Below are 17,054 nucleotides of genomic sequence, written 5' to 3'. Positions count from 1 at the left end.
ATTATCGTCTTAAAATAAATGTGTGCAAGTACAAAAGGGCCCCGTCCACAATCGTAACCTAATCCTGCCTTCCTTGACTACCAGGTCTCAAAAACCTTTTTTCTTTTCCTGCTGCCGTTTGATGAGCAGATGTTTTACCTATCCGATTACATTATGTTGTCAAAAATTTACTATTTTCATTGTTATAATCTATCCTTTTCGTAATATTATAAGTTCTGTTTGTAGAATGACCAAAAGTGCAGCTGCAACAGGTCACTGTTCTCAGAACATCATATCACAATCATTGGCCATAAATAAAATTGTTTACAAACCCTATAATGTATAAAACAAATAATTTCTTTATTGTATCAGTGAAAGTATCCACTCATTTTTTGTAATTTTCTAAAAACAGATGTAAAGTGAAAGTATGAGACTCCAGACAAGTTGGACTGTTTTATATTACTGAATTAGTTCAGTTTACTTTAATGGAAAAACACTGATCTAAGAATATTAATGACGATCGGAAATAATGAACAGGTTACCAAAATGGATAGTGTGTATCTTTTATTAACAATCATAGTGAGAACTCTGGACTCCACATATCAAATGATGTTCTTATTACAGGTATAAACCTTCAGGTGTACCTTCCTTCTTCCTATACAAAACATTTTCTTTCGATTTTCTGAAATCTTCATTTGTAACCTTCATTCTTCTTTCCCGTAATGCCATAAGACCTGCTTCAGTACAGATGGCCTGAAATTTGAAATTATGGTTATTTCCTTTGCTAGTAAACCAGACAACTGTAATGTCACATATGAAGTCTATTCAACAGAACCATTACAACATAAAGAATCACAAACTTGAGGCAGTAGTGATGCATGCTTTATTATAAATGTGAAATTGAATTCAAGCTACACAGTATCTATGGCAAATTTCGATTGTTCCCTCTTTCAAGTAACTTACTTCTCCAGTTTAGCCTCCCTTTTCTTAGATAATCATTCCTCCCCCGACAAATGCTTAGATTAAACTGTTAGTTGCATATTAAATTTTATTCCAAGTTTTAAAACAGATTTTGTCAAATGGTTATTTCACTGGTAGCTCAAACACACTCCCAAGAGGGGGGTGGGGGGAGGAGTCAGTTCAATAACTCAGTTATATTTAATATAAGCTAAACTAGTAATGGTCTTATCAAAATCTGTAGTACTTCTAATTATATTGTTCTTAATTTTGTTGTATGTTACACAAATTACTGGTCTCTATCAAAGCTTAACATTAATGATGATGTAATAAAATAGAAAGAAACTTCCACATGGGAAAAATATATTAAAAACAAAGATTCCAAGACTTACCAAGCGGGAAAGTGCCGGTAGATAGGCACAATAAATAAAACACACACACAGAATTTCGAGCTTTCACAACCGGCGGCTGCTTCGTCAGGAAAGAGGGAAGGAAAAGGAAAGATGAAAGGATGTGGGTTTTCAGGGAGAAGGTAAGGAGTCATTCCAATCCCGGGAGCGGAAAGTCTTACCTTGGGGGAAAAAAGGATAGGTATATACTCTCGCGCGCGCGCTTTCACAACCGGCGGCTGTTTCGTCAGGAAAGAGGGAAGGAAAAGGAAAGATGAAAGGATGAGAGAGACACACACACACACACACACACACACACACACACACACACACACACACACACACACACACACACACACATCCATACATGGATGGATGGATGGATGGATGGATGGATGTGTGTGTGTGTGTGTGTGTGTGTGTGTGTGTGTGTGTGTGTGTGTGTGTGTGTCATCCTTCCATCTTTCCTTTTCCTTCCCTCTTTCCTGACGAAACAGCCGCCGGTTGTGAAAGCTCGAAATTCTGTGTGTGTGTTTGTGTGTTTTATTTATTGTGCCTATCTACCGGTGCTTTCCCACTTGGTAAGTCTTGGAATCTTTGTTTTTAAAGCTTAACATTATTAACAGTTGAATGCTGAATCATAAGAACAGCAGTTGCATCTGATTTCAGGCACCTGAGTTCAAATTTCACAAGAGGTGCTAGAAAATTGTGTATATTTTGTGGAAAATGGTTACCTTAATATCAGCGCCAGAGAGGTCATCCTTAGCCATTATAAGTTCTGTGAGATTAACATCTTCAGCAAGAGTCATTCTTGATGTATGTATGTTAAATATCCTCCTCTTGGTTTTTTCATCTGGCAATGGAAATTCTATTTTTCTATCTATCCTTCCAGGCCGAATTAGAGCAGGGTCTAGTGTTTCTATGCGATTTGTTGCCATAACAACCTGCAAGTAAAATATTATGTAATAATAGCCTATCTTAAGGCCAGATATGAATCATATATTGATCAATATGTCAAAAATGTTAAATGTTTCAAAACTTATGGAAATTGTGCCTTATTAGTGTGCAGTAAAAGAATTTTGAGCTTAATAAATTTTCTTTTTGTATTTACTACCTTCACATCTCCCCTTGAATCAAAGCCATCCAATTGATTCAACAACTCTAACATTGTTCTCTGGATCTCTCTTTCACCACCAGAATTAGAATCATATCGTTTAGTCCCAACAGCATCAATTTCGTCAATGAAAACTATGGAGGGTGCATGTTCTTCTGCAACCCTGAATAATTCTCTAACCAGTTTTGGGCCATCACCCTAAAATTAAGAAATTAGCATAACTGCATTATTCTACATGTTAGTTTACATTACAACATAAACATGAAAGCTTCTTTAAATAAAACATGTGGCCATTGTATTTGTTAGTTACAACAAGGAATAAATAAATAATAGAAATCTTTTTTTAGGTCCGGTCAGCTCAATGCATCAAGTCCCTGTTCTCTACAATTAAGTTTAACTGTAGCAGAAAACTAAATTCATATGTTTTAAAAATGAGTTGTAAGTACTGAAAAACCTTAAGCATTTTAAATTAACACAGCAGATTAATGCTAATAATATATGCAACAGCTTCTCAAGTCTGTTGCAATGTCACTTTTGACTAGTGTGGCATATGTCCCCTTTGAGTACTTGCTGAATTTTCTGCTAATAAAAACTTAATTAGTACTGAAGCAGTATTTACTGACATTCATCACGTCTCATACCAGTTAAATTTTAATGATAAAAAATGTTTTATAAATGCAACAGCACTGATGCCTAGCAAACTTGCAGACATGGGCTGAAGAATTAACATCTGGAAACAAATCTATTGGTCTTTTTTTCCTTTTATTGACAAGGATTTATGATCTCCATGATCAATAAGAAGATGAAAACCCTTCTCTACCTTTAACTGTTTCAAAGTAAAACAAATTACTTAAATATGCATCAAAGATATCATTGAATAATGACCCCATATGAGTCATTAACATCTTTGCACATTAACTTCCCTGCAGAACAATGTGTTTTCATTTAAAAGAATTAGGGCTCAAAAACTACATCTCCACAATTTTTCATTATGCTGGTTCCATTTATAAAAATCCAACAATGCACAAGTAAATTGCTTATTAGTATTACAACAGTCAAAGCTTCAAAAATTTTGTTCAAAGATAAAATTAATATTTTGCAAAATATTTGTGCTAGAATACTTACCAAATATTTCTGAATTAGTTCAGAACCTACAACACGTAAGAAGGTAGCCGATGTCTGATTTGCCACAGCCTTTGCTAAGAGTGTCTTTCCTGTGCCAGGAGGACCATACAAAATGACACCTTTTGGTGGTTTTATGCCCATTTCTTCATAATACTCTGGATGAGTAAGTGGAAGTTCCACAGATTCCTTTATTTCCTGAATCTGAGTGTCCAGACCTGCAGAATTTAAAAACATAATGAATTGTCCACGTCAGAAAAGAAGTGCTGATCTTGTAGTTTACAGTAAGCCTATAAGACACGTAATTAATTCCCAATTTCAGTAATCAGTTGATCTTAACTGTTTTCCTTTCTTCAATACTCTCATACAAATGAAGCACATGAGTAGTCTTTACACCGTTTAACGACACTGCACTATTGAAAGCATCTGTGGGCTCTCCACATACGAGAAAATTATAAAATAACTGAACACACAGCATTATTATACAAGGCTGCTTATCATGTATACCCTTATTTTATACAGATGATATTGTAATGCCTGCCTTCTAAAATGCACCTACACAGACTGACCCAGGAGGAGTGGTCAATATTCAGGGATATGACTTTAACAAGCATTCAGAGCAAAAGAGCCTAGTAAACATGGGCTCTAAAATGCATATTTTAAGAGCTATTAGCATTTGTTCAATAGAAGAGATGTGTTTCACACTAGCAAAGATGAACAAGCACTCATGGTTCCTGTCATATCCCTTAATATTGACCAATTCTCATGGGACACCCTACATGACCTTGTCTTACTGGCACAAGGTCTGCTTTCCACAAAACTATCTTAATTCCTTCCACAAGGCAGCCACAAGTTTGTTATCTGGAAACATTCTTCCTCAATACCTACCACCAAGCCTGTGACTTTCTGCAATCAAAACCTGTTGCAACACCTGCTGCGTCCCTTATTACCTCACTATTGCCTTTATTTGCAATTAAAGCCCATCCCACTATTTGATCTACAATATCCTCCCTGCTGTGTCATTAAAACTGAAATGATCAGCTAAGCCATGTTTTCTGTACAAGAAAATATAGGACACCTGGAAACTGAAGGAAGCCACCTAAGGGGGGTGTTCTAGATGCACAGCTCAAATCCAACCAATTAGAAGCACTTATAATATTATGAGACAGAACTGCTGACCAATGTTTACCTTCAGAATGTGAAATAGATAAATGTAAAGTATGCACACTATCCTAGTTTTCTGAACTAAAAATTCCTTCCAGAGGGCAGAGAGGGGGATAGGTCAGATTACTCAGGACCCAGGATGAAAGGGATCCTCCTTAGAGAGGGCGAGGACAGTAATAGTAGTAGTAGTAGTAGTAGTAGTAGTAGTAGTAGTAGTAGTAGTCTTCAGTCCAGAGACTGGTTTGATGTCACTCTCCATGCTACTCTATCCTGTGCAAGCTTCTTCAATTCCAAGTATGTACTGCAACCTACACCCTTCTGAATCTGCTTAGTGTATACATCTCGTGGCCTCCCTCTACAATTTTTGATGCCTCAGGATATGTTTTGATGCCTCAGAACATGTCCTACCAACCAATCCCTTCTTCTAGTCAAGTTGTGCCACATATTCCTCTTCTCCCCAATTCTATTCAGCACCATTTCATTAGTTATGTGATCTACCCACCAAATCTTAAGTATTCTTCCGTAGCACCACGTTTCGAAAGCTTCTATTCTCTTCTTGTCTAAAGTACCACCACCAAGAAGGTCCATGGTTCACGGGAGGGGGGAGGGAATGTTCTCTGCCATGGTTTCACAATAATTTTCCTTTCGGAGCTTTACACTATAAGTAGTGGAGAAGACCCACTAAAACTGGGAGGGAGCAGTATCAGCTCCCACAACTGGTGGAAAAATGTTCTACTTCTGACCAGTAGCCCAGAACTGAAGATTGCTGATGACTCAGAAGGCACAGAGGAGCAGTGAACAGTTTAAAGAGGCTGCATATTTAAGAGAATTACAATATGATAATTCTGTTCTCTGTCATCACTGACTGTCAAGTCTTCTATTGCACAGTTCTCCAAGATGTGGACAAGTATGACACGGATATTCCGAGTGGCATGCTAACAATTGTGTGATACGTTTATGACTCTAGTGTCTTTCATTTCATTCCCAGAGATGTTCCAAGTGAGGAGGACAGGCAGGGGAGGGGAGGGGAAAGAACTACACTCCTCTTCAATGGGAGGCAGGGAGAGGGAGAGGGGGAGGAGGGGGGGGGCACACCTCACTCACACGATTGGCAAATATTTGCAAAGTACACACACATCTGCATTCAAGGACTCACATCGAATAACAATATACGATTAATTCTCCATTGACGCCAAGCCAACAGAGGTGGCAAAAAATTTTCTTTGTTTAGTTGAATTTACAAATTAATAATGCATTCATTTGTTTTAGCATGTGGTTCGTTATTAGCCAATTCTTATAAATAAGATGATCTTAATTTTATAAATTTGATCACTGTTGGTCTATCCTCGGCAATCTGGTACCCTGTAATCATTTAAAAGCCTGATAGGACAGGGAAGTCACTATATCTGGCATCCAACATGGGGCTAACTAAAGCAACCAATAAAATATACATCTGATACAAAACTTCCTGGCAGATTAATACTGGGAGCTGGACCTTAGTTTAACAAATAAGATAACAGTTACAACTCACCAACTGCCCACATAGATTTACATTTATTTAAGTAAGTGACTATTGTAAAGATGGGGTTTGATGCATTTCACAGAAGAGCTGCTATGAAGTTTGGGAGGTAGGGGAGCAAAGCCGCGAGGGAAGGATTTGAGTCATGACTCAATAGCTAAGTTGGTAAGAACATTGCCTACAAAAGGTTCTGGGTTTGAGTCTCAGTCCAGCACTGTTTTAAGCTGCCTGGAAATTTGACAACACAGCACATTCCACTGCAGAGTGGAAAATTCATTCTGGATACATCTGCTATGCTTACTACAGACCAATTTATGCTACACATTGTATCTGCTGTATAAGCAATGCTGAAGCCAAACAGCTTACTTTAGAAATGGAAACCATATGTAATTATAATTTTTACCCAGTATATGACAAATTTATCATTTAATCACAAACTGAGTTCATTACGTCATGTCAGTAACCTAACATTATCAATTTTTGCGGACTTTCAGAAAAGTGGGTGCTGGAGCTAATGTGGTAGACAAGTTATGCCTGCCTGCTTTATTTAATACTATGGCCCACTACTTGCCTAAGTTAATTCCATATATCTAAATACAGTAATGCACTCTGTAACAGAGGAACAGAATATAGCAGAAACTGATTGCAAGAATATTTTATGTCAGGGAGAAAAAAACCATTGATATTGGTTTAAATCACCTTATGCACATCTGGTTTGTTTGTGCACTGGCAAATATGCTCCTTCATTTAATACTGCGTAATTCCACCCTGGGCTTGATAACCACATGGATTCAGCTAGGAAGTGAATCCACATGGTTGTGCAAGTACATTGCATCCAGGTAAGCCACTCACAAATTTGATCAAGCAAATCCACCAAATTGTGGGGATGCTCGTGTCAGCATTTTACTCACTGTTTCCAACATGTCCCAGAGATTTTATATGGGGTTCAAGTCTGGTGATATTGCAGGCCTACAGAGATATAATAGGGAGGAGGGGGTGGTCAGTAAACCAGAAATATTATTCCAGTTTTTCCAGCCAGATGGTCTTTGCTGCAGCCGTCTTTATGTGCCTGTGTGACTCCAAAAATTCATTTCATGCAGTTCCCTTCACAATGTTCTCTCATTAACAGCTTGGGATTGACCTTTCTTTACTGCCTGCAACAATTCCTGTAGTATTCGGAAGCGATCTTGATTTGCACATCGTGAAAAGCATCTTCGGCCCCTGTCAGTCTGAATCTTTTCCCAACCACAATTCTGACATTGTGTTTCATGGCCACATGCACTACCCCACTGCTTGTAGACATGTGGAATAGTCCACCCAAAAACACAAACAAGTCCAGCGATCTTCATACACCATGTGGCCACAGATATGGCCAGACACAACTACCCCGTTTTGCCACTCTGTCGCATCTTTATATCTACCCATCTGAAAACTTAGTATGCAGAAGTACAATAGCAAAAAAACTGAAAATGACAAGAAAAACATCAAACTGAAGATTTACTTTAGGGCTAGACCTGCAAGTTTTGTAGAAAAATTGTTACCTCCAATGTCTGCATATGTTTCCTGTGGGGCCTTCTCTAATTTCATCACAGTAACCATAGGATCAGTGTCATCTGACAAAACTCCAACTACGGCATGAACCTATTATCAACAGGTCAAAAAATGTAATATAAAAACAGGCTTTCAAATACATTATAAAGTAAATGTAACTATACTTTCCGCAATTAACAAATTTTACCTTGTGATTCAATAGCACAGAGCATCCTGGTTCCAACTGGTCTTTGTCGACAAATGACAGAATACTAACGTAATGTTCACTGCCAACACTTGTAGAAACAATTGCATGATTGTCGTCAATTATTTCTTCTAGTGTTCCGACTGACATAGGAGTTCCTCGTAAATCATCAACTTTTGATCTTTCCTCCTAAAAAGCAATTATCAAAATAAGTTAATTAAAGGAACAAACAAGCAAAATTTGTCAGGGGGAGGCATATACAACAAATTATACATACCTCAATTTTTTCTTCTTGTGGTTTCAGTCTTTCTTGATTGCGAATGAATTCCTCCTCCATCAATAAGTAGTCTTTAATTCTTTCCAACTTCAAAAGTTTCAAGCGGCATCTTGTATGCGGCGTTACTGAAAAAAGAGGGAATAATGACAAACTTCTCCCTACTATTGTTACAGATTTCATCCCTACTGGAAAATCTCTACTCAACTTATAACAGTTAAGAATTGCACAGGGACTGTTCTAAAAACAGTTTGCAAATTCTTGCTTTATGGAACATTGCCTTAACATCATTCAGTTTATCATTTATAAACTCTTACTTGCACAACATGCCTCTCTTTCACTCCATTAGCTAACACAGCCATCTCCAAGGACCCCAAGAGGTTACATTCACTTAGAGTAGTGGTGAGAAATAACACAGGATCATACCTAAGGTCTAAAACAGACATGAAAGTAACTGGATCTTGGATACCTGAAAAACTGCATATGTTTACCACCTGAGAAGGTGTAGGTGTCATGGTGTAATAAGATATCAGTGCAGAACCACACTCAACTTCATAACCTGAATTACTTATAACAGTTAAGGCAGGCATACCTCAGCATATCAGTAAGTGATTATGTTTTGCAAACACATGAAATTTGTGGTTGAGGACCACTTAAGACTTGTATGACTGCTGCATTCTCTCTGAGTCAGAAAGCTGGTATAGTGATAGTTCACCAACACCTAACTTGCCAAATACCAATTTTGTTCTGTCATGGTTAAGCTCCCCCCCCCCCCCCCCTCCCCTCAATGAACCATGGACCTTGCCATTGATGGGGAGGCTTGCATGCCTCAGCGATACAGATAGGTACAACCACAACGGAGGGGTAAATGTTGAGAGGCCAGACAAACATGTGGTTCCTGAAGAGGAGCAGCAGCCTTTTCAGTAGTTGCAGGGGCAACAGTCTGGATGATTTACTGATCTGGCCTTGTAACAATAACCGAAACGGCCTTGCTGTGCTGGTACTGCGAACGGCTGAAAGCAAGGGGAAACTACGGCCGTAATTTTTCACAAGGGCTTCCAGCTTTACTGTATGATTAAATGATGATGGCGTCCTCTTGGGTAAAATATTCCGGAGGTCAAATAATCCCCCATTCGGATCTCTAGGCGGGGACTACTCAAGAGGATGTCGTTATCAGGAGAAAGAAAACTGGCGTTCTACGGATCGGAGCATGGAATGTCAGATCCCTTAATAAGGCAGGTAGGTTAGAAAATTTAAAAAGGGAAATGGATAGGTTAAAGTTAGATATAGTGGGAATTAGTGAGGTTCGGTGGCAGGAGGAACAAGACTTCTTGTCAGGTGACTACAGGGTTATAAATACAAAATCAAACAGGGGTAATGCAGGAGTAGGTTTAATAATGAATAGGAAAATAGGAAAGCGGGTAAGCTACTACAAACAACATAGTGAATGCATTATTGTGGCCAAGATAGATACGAAGCTCACACCTACTACCGTAGAACAAGTTTATATGCCAACTAGCTCTACAGATGACGAAGAGATTGAAGAAATGTATGATGAGATAAAAGAAATTATTCAGGTAGTGAAGGGAGACGAAAATTTAATAGTCATGGGTGACTGGAATTCGAGTGTGGGAAAAGAGAGAGAAGGAACCGTAGTAGGTGAATATGGATTGGGGATAAGAAACGAGAGAGGAAGCCACCTGGTAGAATTTTGCACAGAGCACAACGTAATCATAGCTAACACTTGGTTTAAGAATCATGAAAGAAGGTTGTATACATGGAAGAACCCTGGAGATACTGAAAGGTATCAGATAGATTGTATAATGGTAAGACAGAGATTTAGGAACCACATTTTAAATTGTAAGACATTTCCGGGGCAGATGTGGACTCTGACCACAATCTATTGGTTATGAACTGTAGATTAAAACTGAAGAAACTGCAAAAAGGTGGGAATTTAAGGAGATGGGACCTGGGTAACCTGAAAGAACCAGATGTTGTACAGAGTTTCAGGGAGAGCATAAGGGAACAATTGACAGGAATGGGGAAAAGACATACAGTAGAAGAAGAATGGGTAGCTTTGAGGGATGAAGTAGTGAAGGCAGCAGAGGATCAAGTAGGTAAAAAGACGAGGGCTAGTAGAAATCCTTGGGTAAGAGAAGAAATATTGAATTTACTTGATGAAAGGAGAAAATATAAAAATGCAGTAAATGAAGCAGGCAAAAACGAATACAAATGTCTCACAAATGAGATCGACAGGAAGGGCAAAATGGCTAAGCAGGGATGGTTAGAGGACAAATGTAAGGATGTAGAGGCTTATCTCACTAGGGGTAAGAGAGATAATGCCTACAGGAAAATTAAAGAGCCCTTTGGAGAAAAGAGAAGCACTTGCATGAACATCAAGAGCCCAGATGGAAATCCAGTTCTAAGCAAAGAAGGGAAAGCAGAAAGGTGGAAGGAGTATATAGAGGGTCTGTACAAGGGCGATGTACTTGAGGACAACATTATTGAAAGGGAAGAGGATGTAGATGAAGATGAAATGGGAGATACGACACTGCGTGAAGAGTTTGACAGAGCACTGAAAGACCTGAGTCGAAACAAGGCCCCCGGAGTAGACAACATTCCATTAGAACTACTGACGACCTTGGGAGAGCCAGTCATGACAAAACTCTACCATCTGGTGAGCAAGATGTATGAAACAGGCGAAATACCCTCGGACTTCAAGAAGAATATAATAATTCCAATCCCGAAGAAAGCAGGTGTTGACAGATGTGAAAATTACCAAACTATCAGTTTAATAAGCCACAGCTGCAAAATACTAACACGAATTCTTTACAGATAAATGGAAAAACTAGTAGAAGCCGAACTCGGGGAAGATCAGTTTAGATTCTGTAGAAATACTGGAACACATGAGGCAATACTGACCCTACGACTTATCTTAGAAGAAAGATTAAGGAAAGGTAAACCTATGTTTCTATCATTTGTAGACTTAGAGAAAGCATTTGACAATGTTGACTGGAATACTCTCTTTCAAATTCTAAAGCTGGCAGGGGTAAAATACAGGGAGCGAAAGGCTATTTACAATTTGTACAGAAAACAGATGGCAGTTATAAGAGTCGAGGGACATGAACGGGAAGCAGTGGCTGGGAAGGGAGTGAGACAGGGTTGTAGCTTCTCCCTGATGTTATTCAATCTGTATATTGAGCAAGCAGTAAAGGAAACAACAGAAAAATTTGGAGTAGGTATTAAAATCCACGGAGAAGAAATAAAAACTGAGGTTCGCTGATGACATTGTAATTATGTCAGAGACAGAAAAAGGGCTTAGAGGAGCAGTAGAATGGAATGGACAGTGTCTTGAAAGGAGGATATAAGATGAACATCAACAAGAGCAAAACGAGGATTATGGAATGTAGTCGAATTAAGTCGGGTGATGCTGAGGGAATTAGATTAGGAAATGAGACACTTAAAGTAGTGAAGGAGTTTTGCCATTTGGAGAGCAGAATAACTGATGATTGTCAAAGTAGAGAGGATATAAAATGTAGAACGGCAATGGCAAGGAAAGCGTTTCTGAAGAAGAGATATTTGTTAACGTCAAGTTTAGATTTAAGTGTCAGGAAGTCATTTCTGAAAGTATTTGTATGGAGTGTAGCCATGTATGGAAATGAAACATGGACGATAACAAGTTTGGACAAGAAGAGAATAGAAGCTTTCGAAATGTGGTGCTACAGAGGAATGCTGAAGATTAGATGGGTAGATCACATAACTAATGAAGTATTGAATAGGATTGGGGAGAAGAGAAGTTTGTGGCATAACTTGTCCAGAAGAAGAGATCGGTTGGTAGGACATGTTCTGAGGCATCAAGGGATCACCAATTTAGTATTGGAGGGCAGCGTCGAGGGTAAAAATCGCAGAGGGAGACCAAGAGATGAATACACTAAGCAGATTCAGAAGGATGTAGGTTGCAGTAGGTACTGGGAGATGAAGAAGCTTGCACAGGATAGAGTAGCATGGAGAGCTGCATCAAACCAGTCTCAAGACTGAAGACCACAACAACAACATAGTTAAGCTCATGAAGCATATGTTGAGTAAATTTGAAACAATAAGGCTGGCCTGGATTAGACTATAATGGTAACTCAAAACCACAAACAAGTGCAGCATAAGGTCTTAAGAGACTAACATTAGGAGCTAATTTGTTTGTAAGTGCTGCAATCAGACTTTTTCTTTGTTTGAACACAAAATTTACTTTATCTAGTAGCTGCTATTGATGTGTAACTGGACTGGGTACTCTAGAAAAGAATTCCTTTCTTATCTGAACATAATACCTCTAGGTTTGGTCTGGAATAGTAAGAAACTAAGAACAGTGGATGAACTATGTGGAAAAAACAATTAGAGGCCCTTAACTAGTTTTTAGTAGTTACGCATTATTAAAAATTGAACCAAAGTTCAGAATGGATGTTGCTGTTGCATTGCTACTGAATTGGGAGAACTTTCCACGAACAGTAATTTTGAAAACTTTCATACTGTTTCTCAGACAAAAATTGCTATATACACATTTATTATTTATGATACGGCTTTTTGGCACGTTATAAACAAACATCTAGAGCATTTATGTACTCTATTGACTTTGGAGTTGCCAGTAGGAAGTCTTCTCACCTACCATTGTTATGATCTTGTACAGCATTCTCCTATGATGACTCAGATGATCTATGGTCCTCCACAATCACAAAGTGCGGAAGACTGCTTACTTCATTTTGGGGGGGAAAATGTGCATATCTGCCATGTTGGGTCCTAATCCTGTTTAGCATTGACCATGTTTGATGTGAAAAGTCGAACCCCAGTGGCTTTTCAGTGATACCTGGCATACTATTATTTTGTTGTCTAATTCATTCTTGAGTCCACTAGTAGTGTTGAATTCAATTTTCACAGCACCTGTTGTTGTTGTTGTTGGTGGTGGTGGTGGTATAGAGTGGAATCTGTCTGTATCACCATCATGATGGATAGGTAAATTTTTATTTGTATCACCCTTCTTGATGGATAGGTAAATTTTTATTATCTATTATCTTTCTGTCTATGAGACCATTGATGTGTAGTAGTTGTGAGAATGGAATATGGCTTAGTACTGGGACCCATTCTGTAGGTGTTGATTTGATGACAGCACCAATCATTCTCATCACGTTATTTCATTGGATAGTTCCCTTTTGTACATATGGGTTGTCTAACCAGATTGGGCCAAAATATTCAGCAGCTGAGAAGACAAGACCAAGAGCAGAACAACATAGGGTTGACGCTGATGTTCCTCCAAGTATACCACATAGCTTCTGAATGATGTTTGCAATACATACAATTAATTTCTACAAATGAGGCCACATATTTTACAAAGTCAAGAAAAACAGTTGACAAAAGGTAAGGAGAGGAAGATGTAGCTCGTCACAGTTGTGCAAAGAACAAGAAGAAAAAGGTGTGAGGTAGTGGTGCCAAACAGCTTGACTACCTCGCTATTAAAGAGTAAAATCTGTCCAAAAAATCTGATGTTACATTACACAAGAGACTTCGTAACTGCAGAATGAAATATACCTTTTTACAACAGTAATACGAGTTACAAAACTTTCATTACTTTATATGCTATGTGTGTGTGATCAATAGATTAAAAATGATGCTGTCCTTCTGGAGTCTCAGCTCATCACCAGGATACACACTACTATATCAAGCTTAACCTAAATTTTATTACATTAGTAATGTGACATTCTGTAGTTTTGATTAAATTTTGCACTTGTGCTTGAAGAGCTTGTTGCCAGATGTATGAAATACTCATAATTACATTATATAACAAATATAAATTAGTAAAAGTGTACGTGGTAGCAATCCTTTCTCACTTGTCTCTCACACACTGTTACTGCTATATGCTGCTGCTTAAGTTCTCCGAGGTCAGATAAATTATAAACATTATGTAATGATGGAATTTGGTTACAACTTTTTGTAGATTATTTTCACATACAGTTTGTCACTACATTCAAGCCAAAACAACAACAAATAAGGAACACAAGGAGCTTGTGCTTTGGGGACATTTAACTTCCAAATTAATCTTTAAAAAATATTTTCAAACTGTTAATTTCACATATGAGAACAATGAAACAAAGTGATGTTACATTGCAAAGTCCAGGTTGGGATATCAAGTTACGGAAAGGATAGATAGCTACCCACCGTAAAGATGACAAGTTGAGTTGCACACAGGCACAACAAAAAGACTATCACACATTAAGCTTTTGCCCAAAGCCTTCTTCAGAAAAGTAAGGAAAATACACACACATTCACACAAGCATAGACTCATCACACACACATGACAACTGTCCCCAGCCGCAACTCTTGTGTTAATGAAAGCAGCAATTGGGAGTGGGGGCAAGAAAGTGGGAGGGATACCACAGTACACATGGGGGAGAGAAGAACACTGTCTGATGGAGCAAGAAGTGACTAGAAGGCAGCAGGAAAAGACTGCCACAGGCAGTGCCATGGGACCGTGTGGGTGGGGGTGGGGGTGGGAGTGGGAGTAGGAGTAGGAAGTGGAGATGGGGAAGAGCAGAGAGAGAAAAAGACTGGTAGGTGCATTGGCAGAAAGCAAGCACAATGAGGGTGAGGGGGTATGAACTGAAAGTAAGTTATAGGACAGAGGGAGCAGAAACAGTTGGCTATAGGGTGTGAAGACTGTAGGTTATCATAGTTCACGGCCGGGATAATTTTGGGAGCAGAGAAAGATTGTAAAAGTAAGTCCCATCTGCACATTTCGGAAAAGCTGGTGGTGCAGCGAAGGATCCAAATAGCCCAGATTGTAAAGCAGCCATAATCAAGCATGGTATGTTCAGCTGCATGTTGTGCCACAGGGTGGTCAAATTTGCTCTTGGCCACAGTTTGGCAGTAGCCATTCACATCCTGGCGGACAGCTGTTTGTTAATCATAACAATAGAAAAAGATGTGCAAAGGTTGCAGTAGAGTCGGTATATGACATGGCTGCTTTAAAAGGTGACCTAGCCTCTAAGAGCTTACAATAAGCTAGGTGGATGGATTGGTCAGGTCTTGCATGGGTCTGGGGTTGGGATTGGCATAGGGATGGTTTAGGATGTTGTGAAAGTTGTCTGGGTGACAATACCACATTAGGAGGACTGGGTAGAATCTTAGATAGGATACCTCTCATTTCAGGGCATGATGATAGATAATCAAATCCCTGATGAAGGATGTGGTTCAGTTGTTCCAGTCAAGGGTAGTACTGGGTGTTACTGGATGACAAAGGGGGCACTCCTTTGTAAAGGGTTCTTAGGGGAGGGGATGGGAAATCCTTCATCACGTCTGACTATCATCATATATCTGTAGCACTGCCTAATATACTACCTGTTAGCATAACATTCAACTACTTGCAAGTGTTCTCTCCTTCCCTCCTTCCTGAAATGGTCTTTTTGCTCATTTTGGAGGGACCCTGCCTTCCACCACACTTTTCCTCTGAAATGACCACTATTACGTAGTGACGGCACTGCTAGTTTCACAAACAGGGTTTATTATCCCTATTACAAATCAGTATAACTTTCCGATTGACAATAAGTTCATACCAGATAATGAAATAAACAGTCTCTCTATAGATTCCAAGAGAATTTTGGTTTTATGTTATACACAGATCTCCATAATTACTGAGTCCCACAATTACAGACCTACACTATGGAGGGAGCTCCATGGAATGCTGCACTGCTCTGCAGACAGCCCCAGCCTGCATACACAATTCAACAATCTCAATTCAGCAGTAAGGGGACATATCACCAACTCACATTTACCAGCACATGCACCTGCACCTTATATACTATACAAAGAGTGCCTTTCACTCTTCCCCTTCTTTACATCATCATCATCACGATCTTAACATCCAACATCCATATAGTTTGATTTGGGGGAAAAAAAGAATTAGGCCTAGTTAGGTAATGTAGCATTTCTCTGATTTAATGACAACATTGATCATCCATATCTTACAATCCCTCCATCCAAATACTAATCATAAATGTGAGCTAAGATTATGAGAATATCCATGAGAAAAGATCAGACTCTTAAGTTGTAATTTAAATTACAATCCTTATCTTATAACTGTTTAAGTATAATCAGATAAGTTAACAGGTGTTTCTGTCTCTTGGCACAGAAATGGAGCCGCATAATATTGCGCAAAAGTATGCCATTTCTTTTTGCATTAAATTGGATGAAAACGTGACGACAACTTATGGTAAGCTTCAGAAGGTTTTTGCAGACGAGATAAGTATTATGCGTAAGTATTAAGTTGTTAAGTTCATAGTACACGTTAAGATAGCACCCTGTATTTGCAGATATGAATTTCATACTGATCTAAATATATTTTGTATTACCTTAAGCTCCTATTCTGTTGGCTCTGCCAGTGTAATACAAGCACGCACGCGCAATACTTTAAACAATTAATGCATTATTTATAGCAAACACATTTTTATTAGTAGCCTGTGTAATGCTAATATACCAATCTGTTCTTAGCATTATCACCAAAATTACCAGATTTATGATTACTAGTCAAACGTAACAGAAGGCGAAAGTGGTTTGTATTATCAAAATATGCCTGAATCCTTAATATTTAAAACAATATATTTATATGCATAATTTGTTAATGATGATAACTGTGTGTGTGTGTGTGTGTGTGTGTGTGTGTGTGTGTGTGTGTGTGTGTGTGTGTGTGTGTGTGTGTGTAAGGGGGGGGGGGGGCTTAAATTTAAATAATATAGAAGAAGAGCCCATACAGAAATCAAAAAGGA

The 17,054-nt window shown here is 38.7% G+C and overlaps 1 protein-coding gene across 1 annotated transcript in view; it reads right to left on the bottom strand.

Moving 5' to 3' along the window:
• Window positions 1–315: 315 nt before the first annotated feature.
• LOC126266912 (26S proteasome regulatory subunit 4) overlaps window positions 316–17,054 on the bottom strand; it is a 28,730-nt gene continuing 11,991 nt past the window's right edge. The window contains exons 3-9 of the mRNA XM_049971592.1: window positions 8,257–8,381; window positions 7,983–8,168; window positions 7,786–7,885; window positions 3,565–3,779; window positions 2,440–2,637; window positions 2,060–2,269; window positions 316–732 (exon numbers count right to left, since the gene is read on the bottom strand). Of these exons, the coding sequence (XP_049827549.1) occupies window positions 598–732; window positions 2,060–2,269; window positions 2,440–2,637; window positions 3,565–3,779; window positions 7,786–7,885; window positions 7,983–8,168; window positions 8,257–8,381 (1,169 nt within the window). The 3' untranslated portion in view covers window positions 316–597. The remainder of the gene's footprint in view (window positions 733–2,059; window positions 2,270–2,439; window positions 2,638–3,564; window positions 3,780–7,785; window positions 7,886–7,982; window positions 8,169–8,256; window positions 8,382–17,054) is intronic.

Source organism: Schistocerca gregaria, chromosome 4 (genome assembly GCF_023897955.1).
Source record: "Schistocerca gregaria isolate iqSchGreg1 chromosome 4, iqSchGreg1.2, whole genome shotgun sequence".
Lineage (NCBI taxonomy): Eukaryota > Metazoa > Arthropoda > Insecta > Orthoptera > Acrididae > Schistocerca > Schistocerca gregaria.
This window is presented reverse-complemented; position numbering and strand designations above follow the sequence as displayed.